This window comes from Varroa jacobsoni, unplaced genomic scaffold (assembly GCF_002532875.2).
Source record: "Varroa jacobsoni isolate VJ856 unplaced genomic scaffold, vjacob_1.0 scaffold_802, whole genome shotgun sequence".
Classification (NCBI taxonomy): Eukaryota; Metazoa; Arthropoda; class Arachnida; order Mesostigmata; family Varroidae; genus Varroa; species Varroa jacobsoni.
The window spans coordinates 130,457-157,442 of record NW_019213704.1 but is presented as its reverse complement, the minus strand read 5'-3'; the positions used below and the strand labels follow the sequence as shown (position 1 = coordinate 157,442).

General features: G+C 40.0%; 1 protein-coding gene and 2 long non-coding RNA genes across 11 annotated transcripts; 1 reads left to right on the top strand and 2 right to left on the bottom strand.

Annotated features, from left to right (window-relative positions):
* Window positions 1-147: 147 nt before the first annotated feature.
* On the top strand, window positions 148-26,907 carry LOC111263937 (low molecular weight phosphotyrosine protein phosphatase). Of its 7 annotated transcripts, none has more exons than XM_086969868.1 (6): window positions 148-209; window positions 486-1,339; window positions 5,957-6,142; window positions 13,998-14,080; window positions 14,539-14,656; window positions 24,908-26,907. In XM_086969868.1, exons 3-6 carry the CDS (start codon window positions 6,121-6,123, stop codon window positions 25,078-25,080), a joined length of 396 nt encoding a protein of 131 aa, XP_086825994.1. In that variant the 5' UTR covers window positions 148-209; window positions 486-1,339; window positions 5,957-6,120; the 3' UTR covers window positions 25,081-26,907. The 7 variants fall into 7 exon arrangements, with proteins under 7 accessions (XP_086825994.1, XP_022695204.1, XP_086825995.1 ...); XM_086969869.1 differs by having other exon boundaries at window positions 184-307; window positions 486-552; XM_022839469.2 differs by lacking the exon at window positions 5,957-6,142.
* LOC111263939 (uncharacterized) lies at window positions 1,358-11,346 on the bottom strand. Of its 3 annotated transcripts, none has more exons than XR_015312485.1 (4): window positions 11,029-11,346; window positions 8,350-8,725; window positions 3,317-3,544; window positions 1,358-2,856 (listed from the first exon to the last, which is right to left on the bottom strand). It is a non-coding gene; the product is annotated as an uncharacterized LOC111263939 (long non-coding RNA). The 3 variants fall into 3 exon arrangements; XR_015312486.1 differs by lacking the exon at window positions 11,029-11,346 and adding an exon at window positions 8,819-9,184; XR_002682535.1 differs by lacking the exon at window positions 11,029-11,346 and having other exon boundaries at window positions 8,350-9,184.
* On the bottom strand, window positions 11,938-24,901 carry LOC111263940 (uncharacterized). Its single transcript, XR_015312487.1, has 2 exons — window positions 22,905-24,901; window positions 11,938-13,183 (listed from the first exon to the last, which is right to left on the bottom strand). It is a non-coding gene; the product is annotated as an uncharacterized LOC111263940 (long non-coding RNA).
* Window positions 26,908-26,986: the final 79 nt, after the last annotated feature.

Genomic DNA, 26,986 nt, shown 5'->3' with positions numbered 1-26,986 from the left:
CCATCTGAGATTCAGTTCTTTTGCGTCGTTGTTGTTTCGCAAAAACTGATAACGCCGCCTCCGTCTTTGCTTTCACTCTCATCCGTTTGTCGTCTCGAGTATTTTTTTCAGTGTCGTCAATAAAAGCGGAGAAAATTACAGTAACCCGTCATGTTTGTGGCGTCGGCCGTCCGTGCGAGTTCCTTCGTTTGACCGCCAAGCCTCTATTGGTTCGTTTTGTGTTTGTAGGTAGCTGCTGCTACCCACTTACGGTAGCTAAGCGACAATAGCTACCAGGATTGCGGCCTCCATACACACCACCGTAGCGGTATTTTTCTAAACGGCAGCAGCGAAGACGCTCGATGTTCTCGCTTGCGCCCTTCTTCAGTTATGGCCAGCTCATTAATGTTGCCATCGAACATCATGTACGATCTGTTGAAAATGCTTATTAGATGCTACTTATACATTAATTAAATATGTCTGTTGTTGTTGTGGTTGTTCTACAGCTCATCTCACTGCGCTGCTGCTACTGTTTCCGAAATACTCCCTTGGACCACCGCGATAAACGACTAGGTAAACATAGCAGACGTCACAAATGCAAAGTTGCATGTTTCGGATGACGCCGCTTCATCAGCGGTTCCAACTAGCGGTTGTATCGTCTGCTAAGCTGTTGTAAGCGAGGAGGATGAGGGAGAGAAGGAAAGGCGGGAAATTCTGATTTGGCCTCGATGTCGATCTCTCAATTTGAGACCGACCCTCGCCACACGATTCCTCCTCACCAGTATGTTCTGCTGGACGATCGTGGTGGCGCCAAGCCAGCTCGATCCACCGCTATTAATACTATTACGACTAGCAGATGTAGGTGAGAGAGTTCCAGCTAACCGATGTAATCGTAGCGCTTGCGCCAGTAAAAGACAAATGTAAAAGTCCTATAGACGAGTCCTCCTGCGTTTGTTGCGTTGTCTTGTCTTGTCTTGTTTAGCTGGATCTGCTGTATGACTAGGCAAGGTCGCTGTTGGAAACAACCTTTCAATTTCTAACTAAGTATTACACACCGCCTATTGAGGGACAGTTAGTGATCAACTGGTGGGTATAATAGTGACATATAAGGGAAAACGAAATTGATTTGGTTAACTGTTGGTTGTAAACGCTAGTACGTGTGGCATCGGAGAAAATACTGGCGTGTATGTGTATTGTGTTACGGTAGCCAAATCGCAGAGAGAAACGTTTAATAAGTTACTAAAGTAAAAAGAAATGCCGGAAAGTGCTGAAAAACGACGCGTGCTTTTTGTTTGCCTTGGCAATATCTGTCGGTCACCTATCGCTGAGGCGGTGTTCAACCACATCTGCAGACAAAGGGGTTAGTACGGAGGTAAATGTTTGGATATGCTGTTTATGTTATCTGTCTATTCTACAGTATTGCTAAAAGCCTGTGTCCATCGATTTGTGTGTTTATCAGACCTAAAAAGACCTTTGCAAATGAAGACTCGCACGGAAGTTGAAGCCGATTAGGCGGACACTCTCCAGGCGGACACTCTCCCTAGAGGAAAGGCGTTTTTCTCAAATCAATGGCAATGTTTTTCTAATTTGCCATGTTGGAAAATAACGCCCACTAGCGTTTACAAATATCAAGTCAGTGACTAGCATCGTCCACGCTAATATATCATGAAATACACGAATATTTCTGTGGAAATTGTCTGTGTGAGCAAGTGCGCCTAACTTGTCTTGCATAAATGTGTTGAACGTGTTTGGCATGACAAACTGTGTTTAGACTACATTATGGGAAAAAACCAGTAGGCAAATAGCTGGCTGCTATTCGACGTTACCTCTATGACAGATACATTTTACGTTTTATCTCTACACAGTTAAAAAAAAGTATTTAATAGCAAAACACGGGCTGGACGAAGTCACAGAGAATGAGCGACCGAGCGGACTCTACTACTAAACTAAACAAGAATTATCTAATTTAAATATATAGAGAAATTGCAACAGTCTATTGCCTGTCTCTTTATATAACTCTATATAAAAGATCTATATGTCAACAATCTGCCACTTCATATATAATATAAAGATCTATATAACAGTAATCTGCCGGTCACTGGGTTGTTTAAAAGCTATATTTCTTCATTAGCATTCGGTATGAATTTAACAAGAGAAAATAAAAAAAAAAGCCGCCGCAGTAGCTGAACGCATGAGCCCTAGAGTTGAAAGTTTTGGAATTGAAATAGGTTGCTCGCAGCTCCAGGTTTGCGTTGATATTTTTATGTCATCTCGTGAAGCCGCCTTTGCAGATATATAAACAACTGTTGTTATTATCAGGCAAAAAACCGATTTCTCTTTACATGACGGCAAGTGTCGTCTTTGATGATTATCTTTATTTAACATAACCACACTTGGCCGCGGTCACAGCTTATTGTCGGGTCCTGAACTACTAAGTAGTCATTTTTAGGATGTTTCTTCTTTAATTAGCAACGAACTTTTCTATAAAGCAAAATGTTTAACATTGAGTTGGCTGGATTTGTCAGAAGCCGCCTGAGAGTAACGTACATTTTCGACTTCGGGCATAAAGATCTTTTTCAATGGGATTCTGTTGTGGAAGATTGGATAGCCGATTTTTGTTCAAGCAGTACAAAACGACACATTAAAATAATTTTACTGTGTTATTCTGGAAAACACTAGCTTTTTTTCAATACTAAGAATGGCAGATGAACACATTTCTGCTCCGAAACAAGCAGCTAAGCAGTGTCTGCATTTGAGTTCTCCACTCTGTAGATGCCACCGAATTAATACGTCTCCTAAAAGTAAGTGCTGAACAGATTTACGAACCACCGAAGACCGCCCAATCGCCTCCTCCCTCATTGTCAAAAGTGCTGGCTTCTGAAAAATGGTATTTGGAAAAATCACTACTATTAATCCTATGGTGTTTGAGTTGTTGCTACTATTGGATAGAATAGTAATTAGTGTAATAGTCATTCTTAAGCAGAATCGGCAAATACTGGAGCAGATTGTACTTGCTTTTCAGAGTTGACAAATATATTGTCGCTGAACACATGAACACACGAAATTATAATTTTTTGTCACACGAAATGTACATACAAAGGAAATAAGAGAGCCTAGTGGATTTTCCTTATGATATCTTGGTGTACTTTATGCTTAGACAGGATTGCTTTTCCATAGTTGTAAAATGAGCCGAAATGAGCCGATAGACGAAGTTCACTTTACTGATGTGGGGTCCGTGTCACCGCCTAAATTAGAAATTAGGATCCCGTTATGTGATTCCTTACTATGTGGTAACTTAACAAATTAGGTAAACCTTCGGTTCGTACCCCGTACTCACCTTTGAAGGCAGCATTGTTGGCCATTCGTCCTGATAGAACCGCACCCTTCTGGAACCTATCCAAATCCTCCGGCTTGGATACGTTCCTAGGTTCTAACTAAACGGTTGACATAACTTGTCTCTACAGGTCATGGCCGCCTTCATTAGATATCCGTTCATGATAGACCTGCTAGCGCACGCTTTGAACTACTTTAATGGCATTTCCATTTTCATCTTTAGAAGCTATTACTGAAATTTGGTACCATCCACGAGAATCGATGCATGAGACTTCATGTAACGCCTGCTTTCGAGTGTTAGTGATGAGCAATTATACATATTAGTCCAAAAGCTTTAATCTAAATTAGTAGATCTAAATTAGTAGACAAAGTAGTAGTAAGTAGACAAACATTTCATGGACATGTCTAATGCAGGGTCTACCTTATAGAAAAGCCTATGAATCTAAGCACAGGATGGGACCATAATAAACCCTTACCGGGTTAATTGAGCGCTTACTGTTTCTCGCAATGACTATAGCTCCCGCGAATCGTAAAAAGGTCATGTTTAACAACCCCAATTAACAATGTAATCATGGTGGTAATAATGAAGCGCCCTTTGCGACCTGCCAGAATTAAAAAATAAATTAACAAGCATGATTTGCAGAAACAGCGAAGTCAGCCCCGTGGTAGTGTTAGCGTCTGCACAGTTAACTGTACGATTTTCGGACACGCGAAATCCAATAGATTTTTTATGTTTAAGAAATGCTTGTCCCAATTCGTTCTTCACTGAAATCGATCGCTATAATGTCCGAATAGTACATTACGTTCTGAGAAGCGCGAAGATGGCAAGCAAGAATGGCGCTAGACGAAATCGGCGGTCACTTCAATCGCGTGGACACGAAAAGTCACAAGAGAAAGAATTTTTAGATGTAAAACTTGGTGAAAGTGGTTATGCCCTATTCTTGATTGCTGCAGGGATGAAGGATCTTGCGCCAAATGGTTATTGGAGCACGTTTTTAGGTTTTTGCTGAACGCACAAAATTCGTAGTGAGGTTCCGTGGAAACGACTGCTTTTAAGTTCCCGTTATGTATACGGTCATGTCTTTAACAATACTTTTAGGGGAAATAATGGGAATAGGATTTCTAAAAATAATCAGCAACAAAGGCTATTTGATTGTCTCCACTCAGAATACCATGCAGTCTCAATTTTTCTTGATAAATTTGCAACGGTGCTTACATTCGCAGTAAATAGATGGACTGTGCTTGAATTTAGCAAAACTTTTGATTATGCAGTTAGATAGCGGTATAACGGTGGTATGCTTAGATGAGAACTGAGGACTCTTTAGACGGGACTTGGACATGGGTTATCGCGCTAATGGCTCAACTAACCCATATACGCCTTCATTTCGATGAAAAAGATAGCGTGCTTTTAGAAGTTTCTACGAGCCATTTCATTAGGCAGGCAACAAACAAATACAATTTTGTTAGTAATTCACATTCATTCTAAACTCATCTAGCCGACTCGGCAGAACAGCTAATGCTTATTGCAGCTCGCAAGTTTATTGCTTCAGATCGTTCCCAAATCAAAATTAACGTATTTTTGCACAGTTGTCGATGATCGATACTATATTGAATCTAGTTATGTTGCTTTAGCTATTTGCGTTCTTTTTAGTATTTTGAATAATTTATGCTCTTAGCAGCGACAATATTGCGGATCTTGTCAAGGTCTGAGGCTGAAGTCAAATGTTGAAGTTTTCTCTGTCCGCTTGACCGCTCATGCTGCGCCTCTTCTCTTCCGACGCAGTAAAAATACCGAGCCACAACCCACTCACACGAGTGCCACGCTACACTCCTGAAGGCCGCGATACACCGCTGAAGGCCTATCGTAGCATTACTGTTTCCGCGGCTAAGTGGGCACCTTAATGCAACTTCAGGCACAGACGACCATTCATGTGCTCCACTTTGGTTAACACACACAGACGAGATCAACCCCACGGAGTTTCCGCTGTTTGGCCAGCCGTTCAGCTAGCGACAAACGAAGCTGACTTGAATATGTAACTATAGCAGGATATACTGAGGTACAACACGCATCGTTTGTAGTTGTTATGCATGGCGCCATTTCCTGTCGGTTACCTGTTACGGCAAGCTACAGGCGAAGAGGAAAACATGAGCAGACATTGAGCTCAGAAAAAATGAGTACAAAGAGCACTTCCTTTCTTCTAGTAATATGGGAGTTACATGGTGATCTAGGTTCGAAACCAAGCGCAGACGTACGTGGCGGAAAGGATTGGCCGTCCGGTGGTTTCTCGGATGGCAATACTAGTAGCAGTAACGGCACTGACCAGCAAAGCTCTTGGGACGAAAATACTCTGGAAGCTAGGCAAAATCACCACTGTGTATAGGTATATATGATAAAATACGCATTGAACTGGTCCGCATTGGCTTCCACTACTTCATGGAAGCCCTGGCGCTGCTGCAGCGCTCATAATGCTCATAGACAAACAAAATAGTATTAGCCCTCTTAGCCAAATAGGTTTTTGTATCGCTCATATAGGAGTGAATTTAGTATTGTGTCGGTGCCTCGACGGCACAGCGACGATAACGACGGCACACGTAAGTGTTACTCCAACCAGTCGACCCCGCTTTTGACTCCCTTATCTGACAGGTGTGGAATCTACGTTAACATCGCAGTGGCGTCGATTTCTACAGATGATAATCATTGACGGTAGCCGCGAAACAAAGGTCAGCCGTTTCCGTTGACATTGACATATTGAGTGCAAAGCTGGCAGCGAAATCTGATTGAGGAAGTGTTTGCACTCATTATTCTTCATGCGCCGTCCCAACGAAAAAGGTCAAAAAATTTCTAATATGAACACCAGCAAATATAAATTAATGTTTATTCTGGCCAGTAACGTCTCGTCTTATTCTTAGCGATTTCAAGTGTATATTTTAATGCAGAAGAAAATTTTTGCGCAACGAAGCTCTTTGATTTAGCCTAAATAAACATGTTATTTGGTGATGCCAGTAGCCTTTGCCGCTGAAAAGGAATCATTGCGTATCCGTCAACGGAACTTCGATTCAAAGACAACGCAGCACTGAGGGATCGTTGATGAGTTGAGGATCGTGAACCAGAAAATTATACGCTGTTACTCTGAGACACGTATGCGGATGCAGGCATTCGGATGGTCTTAGATCGTATATTGAGACACGTACATACGTAGCGCTGCTGAGCGTTGCTATACATGCCAATAATGTTAATCCTAGCCATTTCCGTCACTCTTTCCATTTAAGAAGAAGATTCCAAGAGTCCAAGTGGATTGTCAATTAGCGTATATTTACTAGACCATAACTGACATTTTAAGACGATTTGACCGAGAGGTGATATTGGAGGTGATATTGAGGTGATATTGTAATAATGCAGTAGTGTGTCCGTGAGCCACACCCATTGCTCTCATCTGTCACAGACGTATTCGTGATGATGACGAATGTGCCAGATGCGATCATTACATCTGATGAGCGCTGCGGATACGGGATAAGACGAAGTAGAAATAAAAGATCTAATTATTTACTATGCCCGTAATGCTACAAGGAACTTTATATTGTTAAAACGTTTTTTCCTCTTTTCAATCAAGAATCCTCTTACGGGAATAATAATCTTGTTTATGTGCCGGTCTAGTATAGCTTTTGCGGGCTGATCCTGAATCAATACTTAAAAACACGTTGTGTACTGCGTTCGCAACTAACTGTGTCACGGTACTGATAATAAGATTTTGTTTGTTGTAAGTTTGTTCGTTCGGTTGATGTGAGTCGTCAACGATCGGTCTGTCAAATACAGGAGCTAACCGTCTAAATTAAAATCAATGGTTGGAACCACAATACGTATTTTTTAGATAAAAAGCTGTTTTCTTAGTGTCAAAAACCGTTCCTCTACTAACCAATCATCTGATATCTCAAATACGACAAGCCTATATCAGGTTGGACATTTTGCCATTGGACCTTATTTTGTTCAATCTCTCGCTTTCTCTCTCACAAATTACAGTTGTTTGGGTATTGTTATGTTTCGTATAGAATGACTTCTACGGTAGATTCGTTAGCATTTTCCACAACACAAGTCCTTTAAATAAATTCGTATAGTATAAGCAGGTCGATAAAATATAAACGTATAGGTACCTGTTCCCGTCGCAAAAAATGAAATTTCCACGTCTCTGTGTATGCTAATTTACCAATACGATTGATTTGCTTCGATTTGTTTCAAACCTGTGTCTAGTAATGTTTATTACACATGAGTCAAGATATAAATAGCAGAACTATGTTAGCCATTAAATAAGATGCCAGATTGAACGCTCTTTCCGATAGTCAAAAAAAGCTACAGCTTTATTTTAAGTCGTCGTGCCTAATTGCTATGACTAAGATAATAGGGAGTGGTCTGTATGTATGATCCGAATTTGTAGCAGTTGAAGTTTCTTACCAGATCGTTCGTTCTAGCCTTAATGACCCCCTGTCGGTAAGAGTTTGACCTGAATAATCCAACAATCCGGACAAGAAAAAGTCACTGTGCCATCTGTCAGGTGTTATCTGTTCACCTAGACGAACTGGAGCAGCAATCCAGGCTTTTTTACTGCCATAACAGCATCAGTGCACAGCGCGCGTATTTTAAAAGTCGCATTTCAAATTTTAATGGGGTTACATCACGGTGTCCGAATTTAGTAGATCTATATGTACTTTTATTAGTAAACGTGCGAAGTTTGGTAGACTACGCCAAACATGTTATTGTTTTACATTCAATCGAACTTTACTGCCAAGAATTGGCTAGTTTTCGCTATATCGGTTTCGATAGAGCATCAGTGATCACTAGGCACTTCTAAGCTTTCTTTCCTAGCCTGTTATATAGTTATAATTAAAAAAATGGTGAGCATAACTATTAGCAATATAGCCACCGTCTAAAACATCCGGCCAACTTGGCTTCCTGATTTGCCAGTAAAGCACCATGACAGGTGTGGTTAAACTGCTTCATAGCCTCGTTGTATATGGAATCCTATTATATGTCACTGAACTTACCGCGTTCGCTCCCAAAGTTCTGATGCCTAAACATTCAGCAGATCCGTGAAAGCCTTCAGTAGTAGCAGATAGATGTAGGAATCTTGCAGGTAAAAGTGCACTGCTCATCACAATTTTTTGAGTATGTTCGGTTCCGTTGATCTTCATATTTTTTTCAACTTCATACGAACGACCCCATCTTGTTATAGCGTGTTCCCTGTCATTCTTCAGTTAGCTGACAGAAAAGGCGGCGGTATACATCGCATGCAGCAGTCTTAAGTTTGCTTCCTATTGCCATGTCATATATCCGTCAAGAAATCGGTTCTTGAACGGTAGCACTCGCAAGAAGCGGAGAGGGAAACCCAAACAAAGTCACTACACTAGAAAGGAAGAAAAACTGAAAGCAGAAAACAACCTGTTACATTATGATCCGAAGTTATTGAGGTCCTATTCTGATGATGCCTACCAGTTTGATATTAGCGACACAAACCTGTCTGGCTCGCCGTCTAAGGTTGCCCGGCTAGAGTTTGGGCAGAGATGCTCAGGCAGCTTATGATCGTGCGTCACGGGGATACAATAGACGGAATGGACATAGTTTTCTTCCTGCTATGTGAACGCTTATATTCTAGCCAATACTTTCAGATGAATGAACACGAAGGATTGGCATTGTCCATTTTATGCCACCCGGATGTAGAGAAAAAGGAAATGCACACACGTAGCCATGACAAGTAAAACAACAATATGACCGATGCGTAGATGCGCACGTTTCTATCCGAAAAGTTCCATTTTATGGGTTTGCGTTGTTTCAAAGTGAATGGTGGAGCTCGGAAAGTGTGCCCAAATCTGTAGGGTCTAACTGATATGGTGTGTGAATGATTGGTGACCTTCTCTATTGGCCGTATAGTATGTTGTTCGAAGACATCAATGAATATCATCGCCATTTGCGTCGCGCTGAGCCCTGTTACTACCACTATTAACCAAGCCACTTGAGTGCGGATCTTTGTCTATATTATGCATCGAAGCAACGACATAAGATTCTAAGTTCTTGATCTGACCACACAGCGCATACGGTCGATTCCACAGGCCATTTATGGGTAGTGAATACCGTCTTGTAAATTATTCCGACGCGTTTGCTGTGCTCAGCCGGATTACCACAACAGCTTGTGGTAATTTTATTTTATCATGGATTTGTTGTACCTGCTCCTGCTTTGTGTCAGATATTAGCCAGATTGCAACGGGCCGATGCGCATCGTCCAGTGTGCGGAATACGGTTGAACTATTATATCTGTATGGGATCTTCGTTCCGATTTCTCCTTCTGACCGTTCGGTCAATGATGTTTTTATTGTGGGATCACGCGTTACTTCGTACGGCGATGTATTGATTATTTCAGTTATGTTCCATTATGGCGATGTATAGATGTATTCAAAACGAGATTAGAATTTTGCTTTTGATTTTGCTATTGTTGCTTCTTTGGAATGGTATGGAGCTGATTTGGGATAAGAGTTGATATTTGACTGGCTCGATACTGGCGTACTTTTTTGTTTTTGAGAAACGTTTAATATGAATATGACTGTGTTTTGTTTGAAATTAAGCTCAATTTAGCACTGGGACATGCGAAAATAGTATGCTTGGCTCTGAGTTATCAAGGAATCTTGAACGATCTTGGAAATCTGGACTCACTGAGAATGTCCAGTAAAAAGTACAGGACATTCGTAGGCGATTCGTGCAAATGCGCTTTGTCTATAATACAGCTCCGGTTTTTGTGGTTAGAATGACCAAACAGGTTAAAGGAAATTACTATAGCGCATATGTGTCAGCCATTTCGGTATTCTGTGTGACGCTCTAATGCAGTAACAAGCGGCAATCCTGCGCCGAAACGTACGACTTAAATAGAGCTGCTATTCTCGACGACTACGAGAACCTATGATGTATTGGAAAAGTTTAGATCTCAGTGCCTCAAGAACGGGGAACTAAATAAGTGAATGGACACTGGATTGAAGTGTGAAGTAGTGAATGGATTTAAATAAAAGCAGTATGCCTCCGAAGAGGAATCTCGGCCAGTGCGTCTGTAGGCGCTTGAAAAAATCGTGATCAACCATGCTAACCATTTGAGGACTGTTTAAATTATATGGAAAGATTTTTACATCTAAAGTGTAGAAGCGGCTTGCGACAATTATCTATTAGATAAAAACAAATTAGAAACATTAGCAATCTGCGTTCTAATTCTGCCGCTGAGGAAAGATCATCGCACCATCTCGCAGCAGTAGGACATTTACACGAGAAATCCAATAGCACAAGATTCACTCTAGCTCGCTTCTGATGGATTCTTATATATACATCACTTAGCAAACTTGCAGTTTAAAAAATGTCTCGTAAATTATATTCTTCAGCTAGTTGGAATAAATACTAGTGTGTCTCTAGTTGACTTTTACTCGTCTCATGGGAGCGTTTTTAATCTCTCACAAACACACGCTCACACATAAATCAAACCAATTTGTTTTCCATAAACAAGCTTCTGTTAGTGTTTATAGGTGAATTAGAAATAAGAATAGAAAACGTTGCGTTGTTTCTCAAAAGATACCTAATGTCAGCCAGTGCCCTTTTTAATAAACGCTGTACTAAGCATTAAGCAATGACTAATACAAAATATCATGTTGGCTATAGGCGTTTCCCTTGAGCTTCTACTTAAGCTTACATACCACTGCTACGGTGCGCGGTTAAGAAACCACACGCGATCTTCAGTTCTGCGAGTGTCGCTCGAGGATGCTGCACTATTGGTTTGCTCACACGTGATTAGTTTCGACTTCCCTATAACAGCATTTAGTTCAGTGTCATTGCAGAAGTCGTAGAGATAGACGATAACAAAAAGGACAAAGCTTTCCTAAGAATCTTGTCATGAACGCATCGAGCAGCCCCAAACGCCGGTAACACTCGCCTAACGAAACAGAAATGGTGGTGTTCGTTGCAAGATACGTACATAGAGCATCCATTATTGACGAACTGCAACTGACGAATTCTGTTAAATTCTGCTCTTGCTAAGTAGTGGGTACAGTGGAATGGCCTGCTAAAGTGAAGACACTTTTGTACTAGGCCGAGCTATGCCATAAATTGTCGTTGGAAGCTGACTGAGGCCTCTTAGCATGGATATTGATGTTGCGATTGACTCATCATGAGAAACAAAGGTGATTCTTTGTCTTCTAAAAACGGAGAATTGCTATGGACACAGCCCATTAATTTTCAGCACCGATCAGAGAAAAATACGAGTCATACTTACACAATTCATTCTTTGAAATATTTGGCTTAAAAGAAAAACGAATCTACTTGTTAAATATTGAGGGAATTCTTACTGCAGGCTCTAATAATATAAAAAAAAAAAAAACTAGTTGGTTATTGCTCGACACAGAAACGCGTATACCACTGCAATAGGCTTTCTACGAGTATTAAACACTCATGTAGTTGAAACGGATTTCTCGAAAGCAATGCTATTCTCGATAAACTTTAGACTCGTTTTTACACATCTAAATAACTATTATATACGCTTTCAGCTTTTATGAACGCTTCGTTTTCGAATCACCTTTTAACCATTGTAAGAAAAGTTGACGCATAACTGAAGTTTTTCGCACATCTCATAATTCTTTTTATTTCATTTTCGTCGTATCGTATTGATGACTCATAGCGCCATGCCGCAGGTACACTAATTCGTCAGGTCTACACAGCAAAATATGTTTACTTGTTCAGGCGACGTTTCCCGTCGCCCACTCACTTCTGTAACTGCTGGCTGGCACGATATGGGACAATGTTGTTGGTTGCATGCTCTCTGTGTGCCATGACGGTGTGTGTTTACGTGAAAAAGCGTTTGCACAGAAGACAGTCGACAGTGTTAGCATTTAGTGCGCGGGTAGTCACCATAGCGCCACACTGTACGTACACATCTGGGTGGAGCAATGGGGTGGCTTGTTGAGATATAAGAATACATACCCGCTGTTTTCGTTGCCTTCACCAGCTGGCTGGACTCAGGGCGTGCATGACTAGCCATCAATGCGTTTTCCCGAGCCTTATAGGTGTTCATCTATTGACAATGAGGTGTCGACAGGCTGTTTTGATGGTACATAAATAAGTGAAGCCGCCTTTGTGTGTGGTCTAAAAAGACCACACACAGTAATATTATATTCGCAATTCTATTGTTATTCATATCGAGTGCGACGAAAACTTTTAGCTGATAGTACGCTAAAGGCCAAGTGGCGTGCTGAAGTCAAACACGGCACACGTAACAAACACACATAATCCAACCGTTCGGATTCCCTAAGGATCGCCTTAAACCACTTTTGAAGACGTAGAAGTTGTGCCATAAGGGACAGCTCCCAGCGGCCCTTAGTAGAAGAATTATTACCGTACACGGTTCTACGTTACTTTTGAGGCTTTGAAAAGATTTTAAAATAACGTCGTGTTCAACATCTATTTGACACTCGACCTACCCGTTTTTGGAGCCCGATTTAGAATAACATTTCATGATCTGGAAAAGATAATACGCCTGAACCTAATAAAGCAAAGAAGCATATTTCTCGTAGTTTGTAAGATTCTACACTTAACAAACAAAAAACTAGACAAAAAAGAGATAAGCAAAAAACTAAGTCAAGGGTGAATGTGCGAATTGACAGTGCACGATAGGTAGCGATGTTATTTTAGTCTATAATTAGAATTTCTTCCGAATTAAGAGGGGTCATTATAGGTGAGACGCCAACGCAGAAACAAAAGTAAATACAGCAGGAGCGGCAACAGGGATCCCTAATTAGTCAACGATTGACAACAGTCTTGTCGGTGCCGTTCAGCTGTTTACGAGCTTTGTATAGGGACCTAGAAAGAAAAGAAATAGCGAGCTAGTTAATATCATTTCATTGTGCTACAAGGGTACGGAGAATGGTGATAATGATAGTAGATAGTATAGTCGTACTATTATTGAGTAACATTTATAACAACGGGATATGTTCAGTACTATGTTCTGTGCAAGAGTAGAATAAACATGGGCATGTTATAGCTACGAACAAAGGCTGAAGTGGCCTACGTCCCCTTCCAAAAACAACGAATTTGAGAAACGTTTTGACCTGTCTCAATACGTTTATGTGCTTGGGAATTTTTTCTAAGTAAAGAATCAGGTTCACGCCTGTACTGCTCCTTAGGGAAGACACGCTTAGCTAAATACAAGCGTCTTTGCATAGATAAGGGTTCCAAAGTATTTTATGTATCCACAACGTTTTATTAATAATAGAAATCGGATTTTGTTTTTTTGAAAAGACATTATGAGCATCTGTCTTCTGATGTTATCTTTCTTTATTAAATATTTTGGTTGCGCATACTTGATACTACTAATAACCTCACCCGGAAACCCGAACGATCTTAAAAGTATCATCAATTGATGTAGTTGTTTTTTTGCTACTATCACAGTTCGCTTGAAAGCAAATTATTTCCTAGCAGCGATCTATCAATATATAATACCATATACGTTGCTATATCTGAAGCTTGACAATTTAAATGTTGTGGTTCGTTTTGTATTGACTTTCTATGCCTTATGTTATACTACAGCATTTTCCTATTTCCTTTTTTTACTATTTCAAGCTTTTACTGCCGTAGTAAAATAGTCTAAATTCGAGTGTTTCTTCTGTCTTCCTAGGTGTCTGCGATCGGTGGGAGGCCGATAGCGCGGCGACCGGCGCTTGGCACACAGGAAGTGCTCCCGATCGAAGAGCGATGAAGGTATACATGAGGGGGCATCCTCACTTGTAGAAGTCGAGGAATTTTCAAATGCTCATTTGTGACATCATTGAAACAATTGATTCAAAGAGACAACTGCTTAAATTTATGTACGTTCTTTTGTCTCAAGCGCGGTAGGTAGTAGTCTATATACTAACAACCATTATGCCTTTCAGCATCTTTTGTTCTCCCAGATAGTTGCTTTAAACTTGAAATCTGTTTTATTTCCCCTGAAACGTAGGCGCAAAGCAGTTGGTCAGTAAGAACTTCATGGTTCTCAATGGGCCTAACAGAATGGTGATAGCCATGGAATTGCGCGAAACACCGTGTGAGTTAGACAGCAAAATTTAGAAACAAACAAAAAAGAAAAAACGGAAACAGCTCTTAATGAAATTGTTGTGTGTAACTTACTTTTCATGCATATCTGGGCTACGAAAATTACAACGTTCAAATATAAGTAGATTCTGGCAAATCACGACATTATTTATGAGCATCGCGCGAGGCAGCTGTGCGACGAAGATTTCAATAAGTTCGACTTCATATTTGGGATGGACAACTCGAATGTTAGCATGATCAAAGGTATGTGCAGAAGTTATGACGAAACAGGTTTAGTATAGGCATACTGCTTGGCTCAGGAAATTCTGGGGAGAACTAGCCTAATTATGCGCAACGTCTATAGCCGTGACGACGCGCGTCCTTAAATCCCCTTTTTAATAGTTGGCATCGAATTGGAGCACCAATGCTTTTTATCATGTGTCCTCTAACTGCAATACATATTTAAGTTTGTTAAATTTTCAAAAGATTGCAAACGAGAAGAACAACCTTGTCTGTTGTCCTAGCTACACGCAGATTTTGGCTTTTGTTATTAATTACTGCTGTTGAGAATAAATGATATGATAAAAAAAGGGACAGTAAAACAGTGTTATTTCAAAAAGCAGAGATCGAAGTAATGAATAGATAAATATGACGAAATGTATGGACACATTTATGCACGCATCTTCTTGTTGTTGTCGCCATGAGATACGTACGATGTTCGACAAATGGTGGAATGCGTGTGCTCTCCGTTCCCATTTTAGGTGACTAATGAAGATTCCCTGTTTCTAAACATAAGCGATACAAAACTTGCAAATAATTGCTACTGGCTAACGCCTACGGTAACCAGAAAACGTAAAGCATTTCGACCTGTACGTATCGTACTGCCGTTAAGCATTATCACTACGATTAATTAGTTATACGTACAGAACAAATTACATTGTAAGGCATACTAATATCCATCACCTGTTAAAATCGTGTCACATATCACTCTGCGAATACCGCCGCTGTTCTACGGTATTTTTTTATGCTGTTGCTGCTCTAGCCACCGACTCTTGCCCACTTCTTGGTTAACAATGGCCAGCGTCCATAGTCTGTTTAGCCGACATGATTATTCATCCATAGGTAAGCCACTGATTCCTTGGCGCATTGTTCGACTCAAATCTCTTAAACGTTGTGAACGCTCTGCATCGACGCAGTACAGGACATCGATCAAAAGGATGACTTTGAATTGGACCTCGCCCCATTGCCTCGTCGGCTTTATCGTCACCTGACGTGCCAAAACACCAATATTTGCCTCTTCGTAACATTTCCTAATAGCAGTGACACGATGTGGCTGCTAACTTCCAGCTTCGCCACAAACGGCCGAGCCGTGTGAGCGCGTCTTGTCTGATAGTTTATCGTGTCGCACGGAAATTAAAAAACAACACAGGTTTGGCAACAAAGAGAAAGGGTTATAGGCGAAGGCTGAGAACGGAGCACATACTGATATACATACTACCGTATCCTACATTGCCGAAGGGCTCTGAACCGTTGTTGGCCTTCATGGCTCATGTTGCTCGTGCATTGCTAATCGTTTAGTAGCGATCGGAAAGCGATTTGACTTGGTTTGCTTGAATTGTCACAATTAATAATCACTTTATATATTTTTTTTCTTTATATAGATATATTTCTCACTTGAATGATACCCCTAATATAATTAGGGGTAATAAGGTGAGCACATTTACTGCCAACGCTGATAATACTCGTAGCGGCACGTTGGTGCCACTGCAATGAAAGAAACGACAGTTTATAAGCGCATATTTCGTCACCAGCATCGCTCTGCAGTTTGTTTGACTCGATTACAATCGACTGGTAATGTATTGATGAATCTAATTAGCACGCGCGAGTTAGTTGATATCGACTCTATTATCGCGTTTAGCATTTATTGATGTTTTATCGGAAAATAAAGCTGATTCGCGAATGCTGTCTGCTATTGAAAGTCACAGTTCGAAACGTAGTGAAATGCGCGCGCCTGACACTAAAAACTAACCTCGATTTTGAAACGTACCACAAACCGATAAGCGATTTCTCCGTAAGTTCATTGATGTACGCGTCTCGGAGGTGGCGGGAGGGGGGTAAAAGCTGTTAAGAACAGCAACTTATTTCTCTAAAATCCTAATGGCCAGCTAAAAAAAACCCTGCCGGATTGGTTAACCTCTGACGTTTGTGATCTAATACGGACTGTAAATCTGTAATCAGTGCATGTTCTTTACTCCACTTATCATCCAATAATGTTTGACGCGAGCTGCACGCTTCTAAGTACATAAAAATCGCTGATCAACTACGATTGAATTATTGATTGCTTAAAGTGAGCCAGCACTGGTACTGCCCTATTTTCTAGCAGACAATATGTACATCGATGCTAAATTGAATGAAATCGAGCTACGTATATTTTTCATAGCTAATTCTGTACTCTTTTCTACAACAGCTATAGGTATCGCTGCTTAGTATCGATTTAAGGGCCTGCTTGCGAAAGGCGCTTGCATAAACAATCCGTAGAAAGCAATCAGAAGAAGGATTTGCTATACTAATCGGCTCTTTTGTGCTCGGACCTTTGCGGGAGAATCAAGGTGTGTTTACGTTTGGAATAGAACCTAGGGCGCTTTTGTGTTACTCCGGCTATTAAGCAAACACGTTGTCACAGTAGCATCACTGTTCAGCATAAACCTAGCTATCGCTTTATAGAATGAAATAGATAGAAGAAAGAGATAGAGGGAAGCGGAGTTACTGAAAAGTTCGAGGACAAGAGAAAGATGAATCGCTTGATTCAAAACGACATTAATGAAATAGAAAACGATGTTTTCTATTTCTCGCTGTGCTTTTTCTTTCGATTTCGATGGCCTACATTCTGGTTGCGATTGGTGAACCCGCAGTGGCGTATTATTAATGTACATCGCGTATTGTGCATAGCACTGCATTTTCGTTCGCGGCATTCAGGCGTTGACTATATATATATATATATATATATATATATATATATATATATATATATGTAGGGTTGATGTGCGTAAATTGTTCGTATAAATGTTTACAAACATAATTTACGGTATACGTCACCAACTGATGTTATCTTGCTTGTCGTGTTAAAGTAGTGATTACTCTCGAGATTATTCGTGGCCTAAAAGTATTTTTCTTAATCTTGGGATACTGATATCTTCTGGTCTGTAGCAGTGCTTTCTGCTTAGATTCGGCGCATTTCTCAAGCAAGATTAGATTGCTAGGATGGGATTCGCACAAACTCGCGCGTACACTAATAACACTAAATAAGAGGCAAGCTTGATTCGAGCAGCCATTTCGAGCTTGTATAGCCACTTGACCTTTTGGTAACGACTTGCTTTTATACGTGTCGTAAAAATATAAATACAGTTAAGCCATCTTGAAATAGATCCAGATAATTTATCAATTATCGTTCGCGTACTCTCGGCAAGTTCTTCAGTAGTCGCTGACTATAGCAATAGTCTGCAATACCAACAGTTAATGAAAGATCATATCTTAATAATAAAACTACCCTATACACTCCTCGATAGCTAAATGTTATTTTTTCTCTCAAGTTAGGAAGGTTCTATAGCTACTACGCTTAACAGTTTTATAGCAGATATCGTGCGTAGAGCTTGTGTTTAGCTTCTGTTTGATTCGTTAATCGGATACCTTCCATGTGGCCTTCCAAGCGCCGATTGGACGTTCTTTCTAAAAGGTCCTGTCATCTTAAGAAGTAGCTACATTATGGATAATGCATTAGTATATTATATGATTATGCTGGTTATGGAAGTAGCATCCAACTAGAGATAGCTATAGTAGTGGTAGGTAGTTGTCTAAATTGTAAAAATTGGCTTGTCTCGACCTTCAGCCACGCGACGATCGCAGCAGCATGACACGATCTAAACGATTATTAGGCATAACCCTAGCAACAAATGGATACGACAAGTCATATCAACCTGCTACTATAGCTGAAACCTTCCATGAATCCATGTCTTGACTTCGAATAGGTTCACGTGACTAGCCTTATAAGTGCTAGTGTTGGTAAGGTCGTAGTTTAATTTTGAATCAGTTTACCCCGAAGACGGCTTCTAGGATTCGATGGATGCTAAGTTGACCACTATAATATTTTAATTATAACTAGCATAGTAAATCGCTAGTGAATAATATTATGATGGGTTAATTGTGGTTATGCAAGCGAGGAACTTGTACCAGTGACGGAAATTTCGGTTCCCACGGCTGACAATACAGAACCTACATAGGGCTAAACAATTCTATCATTTGGGAGGAATCTATTTGCGACTAAGGTCGTTGTCGCTGCAAAGGCTAGAGAACTTGAGAGATGGCTCAAGCTAGGGTATAAACATAGGTGTATTCAATTTTGCTCAACTTGTATCAATCTCCTTTGTGGATTTGTAGCAACAGCATGTTATGTCTATCAAAAAGATATTCAAAATGTCGGTCAGCCACGGACTTTTGCAGAGCTTCTATATATGGCTAGGTAGTATTTTTAAATGATGATGATAATGGTAATAATAAATACGAAATCACTGATACTACAGACTACCGCTAAGTGATGGTGGTTGAGTTGTCTGCGTGTCTTAATGTTTTGTATGCCCTTTTGTGCAGTTCCTCAAACTAGCCATCAATGTCTGAATATAGCAAACACCACTCAATATCAATGGAACTCATATTTCATTTGTTACCAAAAAGTAGCATTTTGACCACCTAAATGCTCAACGAATCGGTACTGTGTCCGTGCTATAGCATCGTGCCGTCATAGTAAAATTGTTTCAATTTTCGTTGTTTTTTATTTCGCTGTTATTGCCACCATGATAAGTCCTTATCAAGCCACTGTCAGTTCGCAACGGCGTTACAGTTCTGAGTCAAAGAAAAGATGAAAACTACGTGTTATTCTGTGTTCAGTGATTCATTCGATGTTCTCTCGCCACCGCTATTAAGTGAGTCAAACAGATAAATTGATGAGAAGAAACGATCGGTGAATAGAAAAGGTATGGTAGATCGCCGGTATATATTCAAGGCTCGAAGCTAAGTTTTTGCTCTCGTCTATAAAAAAAGTTTTTATCTAACTTCGAATACAGGACATCTAAAGAGCGAAGCGTAGCTGACCCAATGCGACTTCAGAATGGTGCAATCGTATTCTAAGCTTATAGACGTGAGGGCTCTGTCTATTTGTGTCTAGTAAGCACAACAAATGTTTGGGTTGATAAACTAGTAGTTGAGTTTTTTTCCACAAATGAACAATTCGCAATTGATTAACCTCTTCAGTAAGGCCAAGCAATGTCCAAGCCAGGCAAATGTCTTATGAATGAAGAAAGTATTCCAGCTACGTCACGTGTTGAATAGACGTCTCTCACGTGCGCAACGCTGGCCCCATGAAATCTGCTCTGCGCAAACACATGAACACGGGTTAGATTAATCATCGTGTTGCTTTTTGATAAAACATTCTCATTTTATTGCCCATTTTCGCTATGCAAAATGATGACTGAACGAATGCGTGAGTATGTGTTTGGGCTGGGCAGTTTGCATGAAGCCCATGTTATGCACGCTGTTCAATGGATAACTTTCTCAACGTATTTAACACGCTTTGGTACAGGGGAATGACTAACTTCTTTTACAAATGTGTAGTAAAAGCTAGGCCAGGTTGATTAGTCCAGATCAATGAGGTTGAGGATCCGTGCCGCTCACTAAACCAGGTTATACGTACAGCTTTAGAAAATATTGGATTATTTACACTGAATTGGAATTTCGACAATTAGTCGACCGCAAGGCTCTTATGATAATAAATCGATTGATTTATTATCATCGCGTCAGAACGGTGTGACACAACTCCTAGTTACGTTTGTGGACTAGCTGTCTTTCTCTCTGTCTATCTATATTTGCTAGTTGTTGTCTGTCTGTCCGCGTTTGCCGCCGCTGTTGGTCATCCTCTCTTTTTGCACTTTTTAATTATTTTATACCCTGTCTATACTGGTCGTAGCGTCAGCAGTGGTGTGTCGATAGTAACGCCAACAGAAGCGTTGTGACACCAGAATGAGCTGTAGGGCGCGCAGCCGCGCGGTAAAACCACATCAGGGCTATCAACCTGCTTTGTAAGAAAACTCTCTTACAACGATAACCGCGTCGGGGCGATGAAAAACAATTCCAGGCAACAACGACAACAACGTCGCATAACTGAGGGTGGCGACGGATGTTGGACGCGTCGTGCACGCGGGGTTGTCATTTTTTAGCCCTGCGTCGCCTATTTTGGGAGTCGTATCTGGTCCAAACGCGAGGTTTCACACTGCACTGAGACGATATTGCGTATTTATCGAAAATAGTAGTTTTGGTTGTCGTCGCCACGGCTACAGCCACCATGACCATAATAACCATGTGTTATACTGCTACTTTATAACGCGGCGGAGAGAGCAGGCAAAATCCCGAATATGCAGAGCGACCCGACCGGGTTCGAGTCAATGTTTCTAGCTAGAAACAACAACATCCCTACCAAGGTACATACCATCTTCATGTTAAGCCGTAAAATGACAAAGTTAGCGAACGGGCAAGTGTTATTGACGCTGTTGATCATACCAGCATCACGATACTGTCAACAGCTTCGAGCATCATACGCCGCTAGTTGGAAGTTTTTTTTTACTCAGACGCGATGTTAGCACACAGCGGGGCGAGGATAAGTGCTGCAACTGGATTTAACTTGACACCGCGAAGTGGGGTACGAATATGAGGCATAGATAGGCTGTTAATTTAATATGACTATATTATTTATAACACTGGAAGTGATGAAACGGGCAAAGTTGGGGCAAGCTATATTTAATCCCTAATGCTGTCAGATATGAACCCAGTGTGGTGGAATAACAGTTTATTTTTTTATTTATTTAATAGGAAAGTTGTAGTGTTGATATTGTGAGCCAATGTTTATATTTTCCTTATACTAATAAAGTTATACGCGCAATTTTCGTCCACAATGTTGCTTCGTTGGCAGGACCTGATAAAGGTAGTTTTGTCCTCTTTAACTCAGAAGCTTATATATATAACAGTGACATTGAATTACCGTCAAGGAACACTTTCACTATAGATATTCAGATTTTCGTAGATCACAGGTAATTCAGAAACCATTTAGATATGTTCTTCACGCGCATATAAGGATATAGACTTCCTGCCTTTTCTTATCGAGTACACAGCAGTTTCTCTACCCAAAGAACCTACTACTGAACATTAGTGGAAAGTTTTTTTTACATTTATGTATATATATGTACTGAACAGTAATTACACGGACTTTCTGGAGCATAAATAATATTGTAAAGAAATCTTCCATAAGCTATTAACAAGTTCACTCACTTTTTTGGCATATCTAAATTCTATAGTGACTACTATCAGAAATCGAAAACCTATGAAAATGGATTGCACATATTTCAGAACTACTAATTACTTGAGATAAGTTCGGCAAGTTTACAAAAAAATATAACCTCTAGAACGTAGAACGAATTTCTTCGGAACATTTATATTTTTGGGACTTTTTCGTTTTGCAATTACTCCGATCGCACATTACTAAAACGTATCTTACATCTTTTATATTGAATCCTCTTTGAATTTGTCCTACCCTTTTGACCCTCTAGTCATTATAACTAATTGTAACAAATGTAAATTAGAATACGTTATACCGTGACTACTACTTCTATCGTTCGCGTATCTGTGCTCGAAACGTAAACGTTATTTATATGTGGCTCATCCACGCAGCCCAAAGTGGTGTGTTGTCTCCTATTGGTGCCATTAAAACCTGTATGTATCCTTCAGCAAGACCGCACTGCTTGTATTTCTCATCGACTGTATTATTACTAGGAAACGCTATCCTTTTTGTTGAAACTGAATGCTGCGTCTATATATATATTAAGCACACGTGCCATGCGCCTGGCCATTAGTATTCGGCAGGTCAGCTAGATTCAGCTATAATTTTCGCAGGACTTAATGGTAATTTCTAATCTGCCGTCTAGCTGGGATATCTGCTGATAACATATCAACCTAAATATAGCCTGCAAGAGCCCACTGTCAATATTAATTGTCAAAATAACACGTCGTTGTGAAAAAGGCATCAACGCACGTTTTACTTTCGCATAAAGAAACTAAGCTCATTTATGATTTACGCACAATAATAAAGTACAACATGTTTCGCAACATAAAAATCTTTTGTGTTATTTTTTTGCGCACGTAAGTTGACATCTCAAAATTTTCAGGAACATATCAAACAGGTACAAAAATGCACTTTTATTATTATTATTACTACTACTATACGAATCTAATATTAGGGTAGAGTAGCTCGCGCCATCTGATCTGAACAGCACAATGTGCCATATTTGCTTACTTCTGCCTATAAAAATCCAAAATCATAATCTCCGTTACTCGCACATGGTCCACACAATTCGTAGATGCGCATTATTACTCCACGCTACCTTTTCTAATCTAATCTAGGCTGATTTCAAACCTGCTTGGTTTAAGCTGAACATCGTTACTGTTGTCCGCCTACCCAGTTGGATTACGGCCATTATCGTTGTTACCGCGATGATGCCTGTTGTCCTATTTCCTTTTGCAGTTCCTTCATGGCCCTGCTTGAATAAACTCCTTGAATCGTTCGGGTCGGAACATTAGTGTGCTGTATGGTCCCATTACGCTGCTTTAGCTATTGCGATCACGGTTTTAGATAATTTTTCACTGTTGAGTTACCTCGATTCAGATATGCCACCGTAGATACACTGACTAGCCAGACAGCCGAGCAGAACCTGAGATGATGGCACTTAATAGGCAACTGGGCAAGAATACACGGGACACCGCTACATAGCCGAGTACGTTGAAGCAGAATAGGGTAAGACCACAAGGCTACCGCAGCCAGCTGACTAGGGCGCCCTAGAGGAAAATGGGCTGGGACACAACAAATAAATTCACGATCCTAGTAGCCGTCCCTGCAAGGTTTAGTTCGAAATAACGTTTGAATCAGTTCTAAAGCAAGATTCAAACATACATGGTCTAGGATTTAGTCGGTGAGGATTCCACAATACCTATCAAACACCTTAGTAGTGAAGTGTAATCTGCATTATGCGGTAACCTTTATTCTCCTAAAAATCAAAGATAAGTTACTAAAAAGCTTTCACATCAAGCTAAGCCAGCACGCAAGCCGGTTTTTAGATAATGGTACATACATGATTCGCATAAACATATCAACCCTTCAGATATAAACCCGGTTTCAATAACATCGATCATGAAAGCAACGACAGTCATGCTTGTGTGCAGACTTTCCACAAGACTGATACGCACTTCCATGTATAGAAACTTTATGAGAACGTATGTTATCTCAAAGAACTCATTTTGAAATACCAACTGCGATCTCCTAGATCTAATCCAGTACTATATTCAGCATATTATTTTGTTCTCGGCATTATTAAAATGACACCCCAGATTCCTCTCAAGCATTTCCCTCTATTAATATGAACATTAGATTCAATCGTTGAAGTTGTTTGTGTCAGTCAGAGCATTTCGTCCTCTAGGACCGCAGGTATCATTTTCACAAGGACCAATATGAAGAGATGACTAATATCAGCTGTTAACCTCTAATCTGTGAGGATGAGTAATGTTACAACCCTGCACATGTCGGTGCAGAGTTGAGCAATATACATCTGGTAGGAACTGCCGCAACCGTTCTGTTCATATTGGTACCAAGCAGAATATCTCTACCGATCTGTTTGTCTGGCGTCAAATAACAAAAAAAAAACATAATACAAATCAGCAAATGTATAACTTGATGTAGTTCGTCTCATATCTGGCTATCTATGTCTTTATTACAGCGACAATATTTTTATGTTAGTGTAAGGCGCGTCCGTCACTCAACAGCCATTAGTTTGGGCACGCTAGTACCGATTTCGAGCTAAACTGAGCTCAGTACCTCTGCCGTTAGAAACTTCGTGAAAACGTTGATTATACCAAGCGTCACCAAATACTATGGGTGCCCTGAATTATCACATAGTAGATGTGGTAAATCATTTTTAATAAAATTGATTTTTTATTATTCTATAAGTCTGTTTCAACTTAGTTGTACATAGCAACCTCTTTTTCTAGTTGAAAGCACCCTCTATTATCTCAAAACTAGACTTATTAAGTTTTAGAAAATTATATACTTAAAAATGGTGTTGAAGATATCTTAGTACCTTAGGCCCTTGAATTGAGTGCACACTATAATTTAACGATAAAGTACAGTCTAGGAGACTTAAGTAATATTATATTAAAATATAACTTATTTATGCTTATATGCAGTCTTAATCGGTTAGTCGTATTTCGGGGTGGCAGGTAGGGGTGCCTTAGCAACGAACCCCAACAAAACGGGTTAGCATGCGTAAGGAGATCTTTTATTGTCATGTATGCATTTAACAATAGAATAGATGCTGTAGATAAACGAAATTCATTAATATGCTCAATATTATGATGATGTTGTTTCAGAGATGGCTCCGTCGGGCAAGTATCGTGCGTCGGTAGAACTGCTCGGCAGTTACGACCCAAAGGGTCACAAGATTATTCGCGATCCCTACTATGACAGCGGATCAGCTGGCTTCGAGGAGGTGTTCGAGCAGTGCAAACGAGCCTGCTCGGCCTTTATTGAGCAGCACAAGTGATGGCACAGTCTGCGGCAGCCACAACCAAAATTTAACAGCTTGAGAGATTTTTGAATATGTTTTCATTACAGTTTGCAAACCTAATTGTATCATGGGGAAAAATGTTATCGAAATGGGACATATCATCTATTAGACCAGTATATTTTTTACCTTTGAATATCAGTATTATAGTCTTGTACACTAAGTTGATTCAACCGTTTAGTTAATGTATGCCTATTAGCCTGGTGCTGCATTATAATGGTTAATAGTAATGGTATTTGGCGAAAATAAACCTTGCAGCCACCACTAAAGCGCCTTGAAGAGCTTCTAATTTCTCACAGGTTTAATTTACAACGGTGGTGGGTCGCAAATGAATTAAGTTTTAACAATTTATTTTTTTTTATCTGTTGCATATCTAGATATCCATTGTGTATATAATATATTACCAGAGCGTTGGTGTTGTCGGTACATGGCTAGTCATCAAGCTCATGCCATTGGCCGCAATGAAACTCTCTTACTTACTATACTGGCACTAGCCAACTCCCAAAAACCTCGAATTACTTGTTAGTGTAAGTGAATGTAACCATTCATATAGGCGCTACTAATCACTAACCTTCAACAATTGTACCTCCCTCTTCACAAATGCTCTGCGATACCTCCCAGCAACGAAAGATGTACGTGTCCTTTGTGTTACGTGTAATTGTGTCAGCACAGAATCCCTCCAATACCACTATACATGTATACAGCGGTGTCTCTGAATCTTTTCTCTTTTTAGTGCTGATTGATAATTTGTTCATAGCAAAAACCTAAGCGGGAATAGTTGATCGTAACTTTGGTCACACAGCTGAAAATAGCGATACGCTGGCGTCAATGTCAATTTTTTGAATCATATCAGTTGAAGCAATCAACGTTAATGGCGATCTCTAAGCTTAATAGGAAATTAAATAAGGGTTGTCTAGAACAGCTGATCTACCTGCAGGCATATAAATATACATATATGATAAGCGAACACTGTTCTACGTTTGGTCCTCTGCTGTTCTTCACCGATAACAAAAAAATGAAAAGAGACAACGTGATATACAAGTATCGTTTTTCTTTCTATAAGCCGATTTCGTTCTGTCGATGTAAGACTAGTGGTCAAGACAACCTACGAAACACTGGGTATAGACTGATATACATTATGCAGGGGACGGTCGCTCTATTTAGGAATCAAAATGATCTTGTGACAACCTCGTCAGCAATAAGCGAACCTAAATCTGATGCACAGGCTGTGTGTTGTAAAGAACTATATAGGATTATATCTCTCCGTGGAATAGCGTAGGTCTATATGAGGAACATAGTAATATAACGATAATATAACAGCACCAAAGACAAGAAAGCCAAGTTTTATCACCAACAAGATTTTTTCGAGTAATCTACTATGATAGCTGTTTTAGAAATCATAATATATGATTATATGTATCATGCGGGGGCGAGCAGAAGTAGATTTCGAGTGTTAGTCTATTTTTGTCCCTCCGTATATATATATATGTAAGGCTGGTAGCATTATTTTAATTATAATGATATTCATTAACTCAGTTAGCTGAGGAAGTAGTAGAAACCGTGTGTGCGTTTTTACGTATATGTGTATTTACGTTAGAGGCACCCAGGCGTGTTTGGCTAGTTTTGAAAGAGACAGAGATTATATAATTTATATTGACATAAACACACATAAAGTGATTCGACAACGACGAGATCATCGTCGCCCAAAGGTAACCGCGCGTTGAAGAATGGAATGGACGGGAGCTCGGAAGGTGTCACACAATTTTGCTTTTGTTGCACATTGTAATAAATGTCTAATCATATTTATGGCACGCTATTTTCATTTTCAAAATACATTGTGTGGGTAATAATTTTTAATATGGAATATCGAAAAGTAGACCTATTA

Excerpts from the sequence above, each read along its gene's own strand:
- LOC111263937 (XM_022839469.2), top strand. The coding sequence starts at position 1,234 with ATGCCGGAAAGTGCTGAAAAACGACGCGTGCTTTTTGTTTGCCTTGGC. Across the intron at positions 14,081-14,538 it reads CCGATCGAAGAGCGATGAAG|ATTCTGGCAAATCACGACAT; the intron begins GTATACATGAGG and ends AAATATAAGTAG. Across the intron at positions 14,657-24,907 it reads GAATGTTAGCATGATCAAAG|AGATGGCTCCGTCGGGCAAG; the intron begins GTATGTGCAGAA and ends ATGTTGTTTCAG.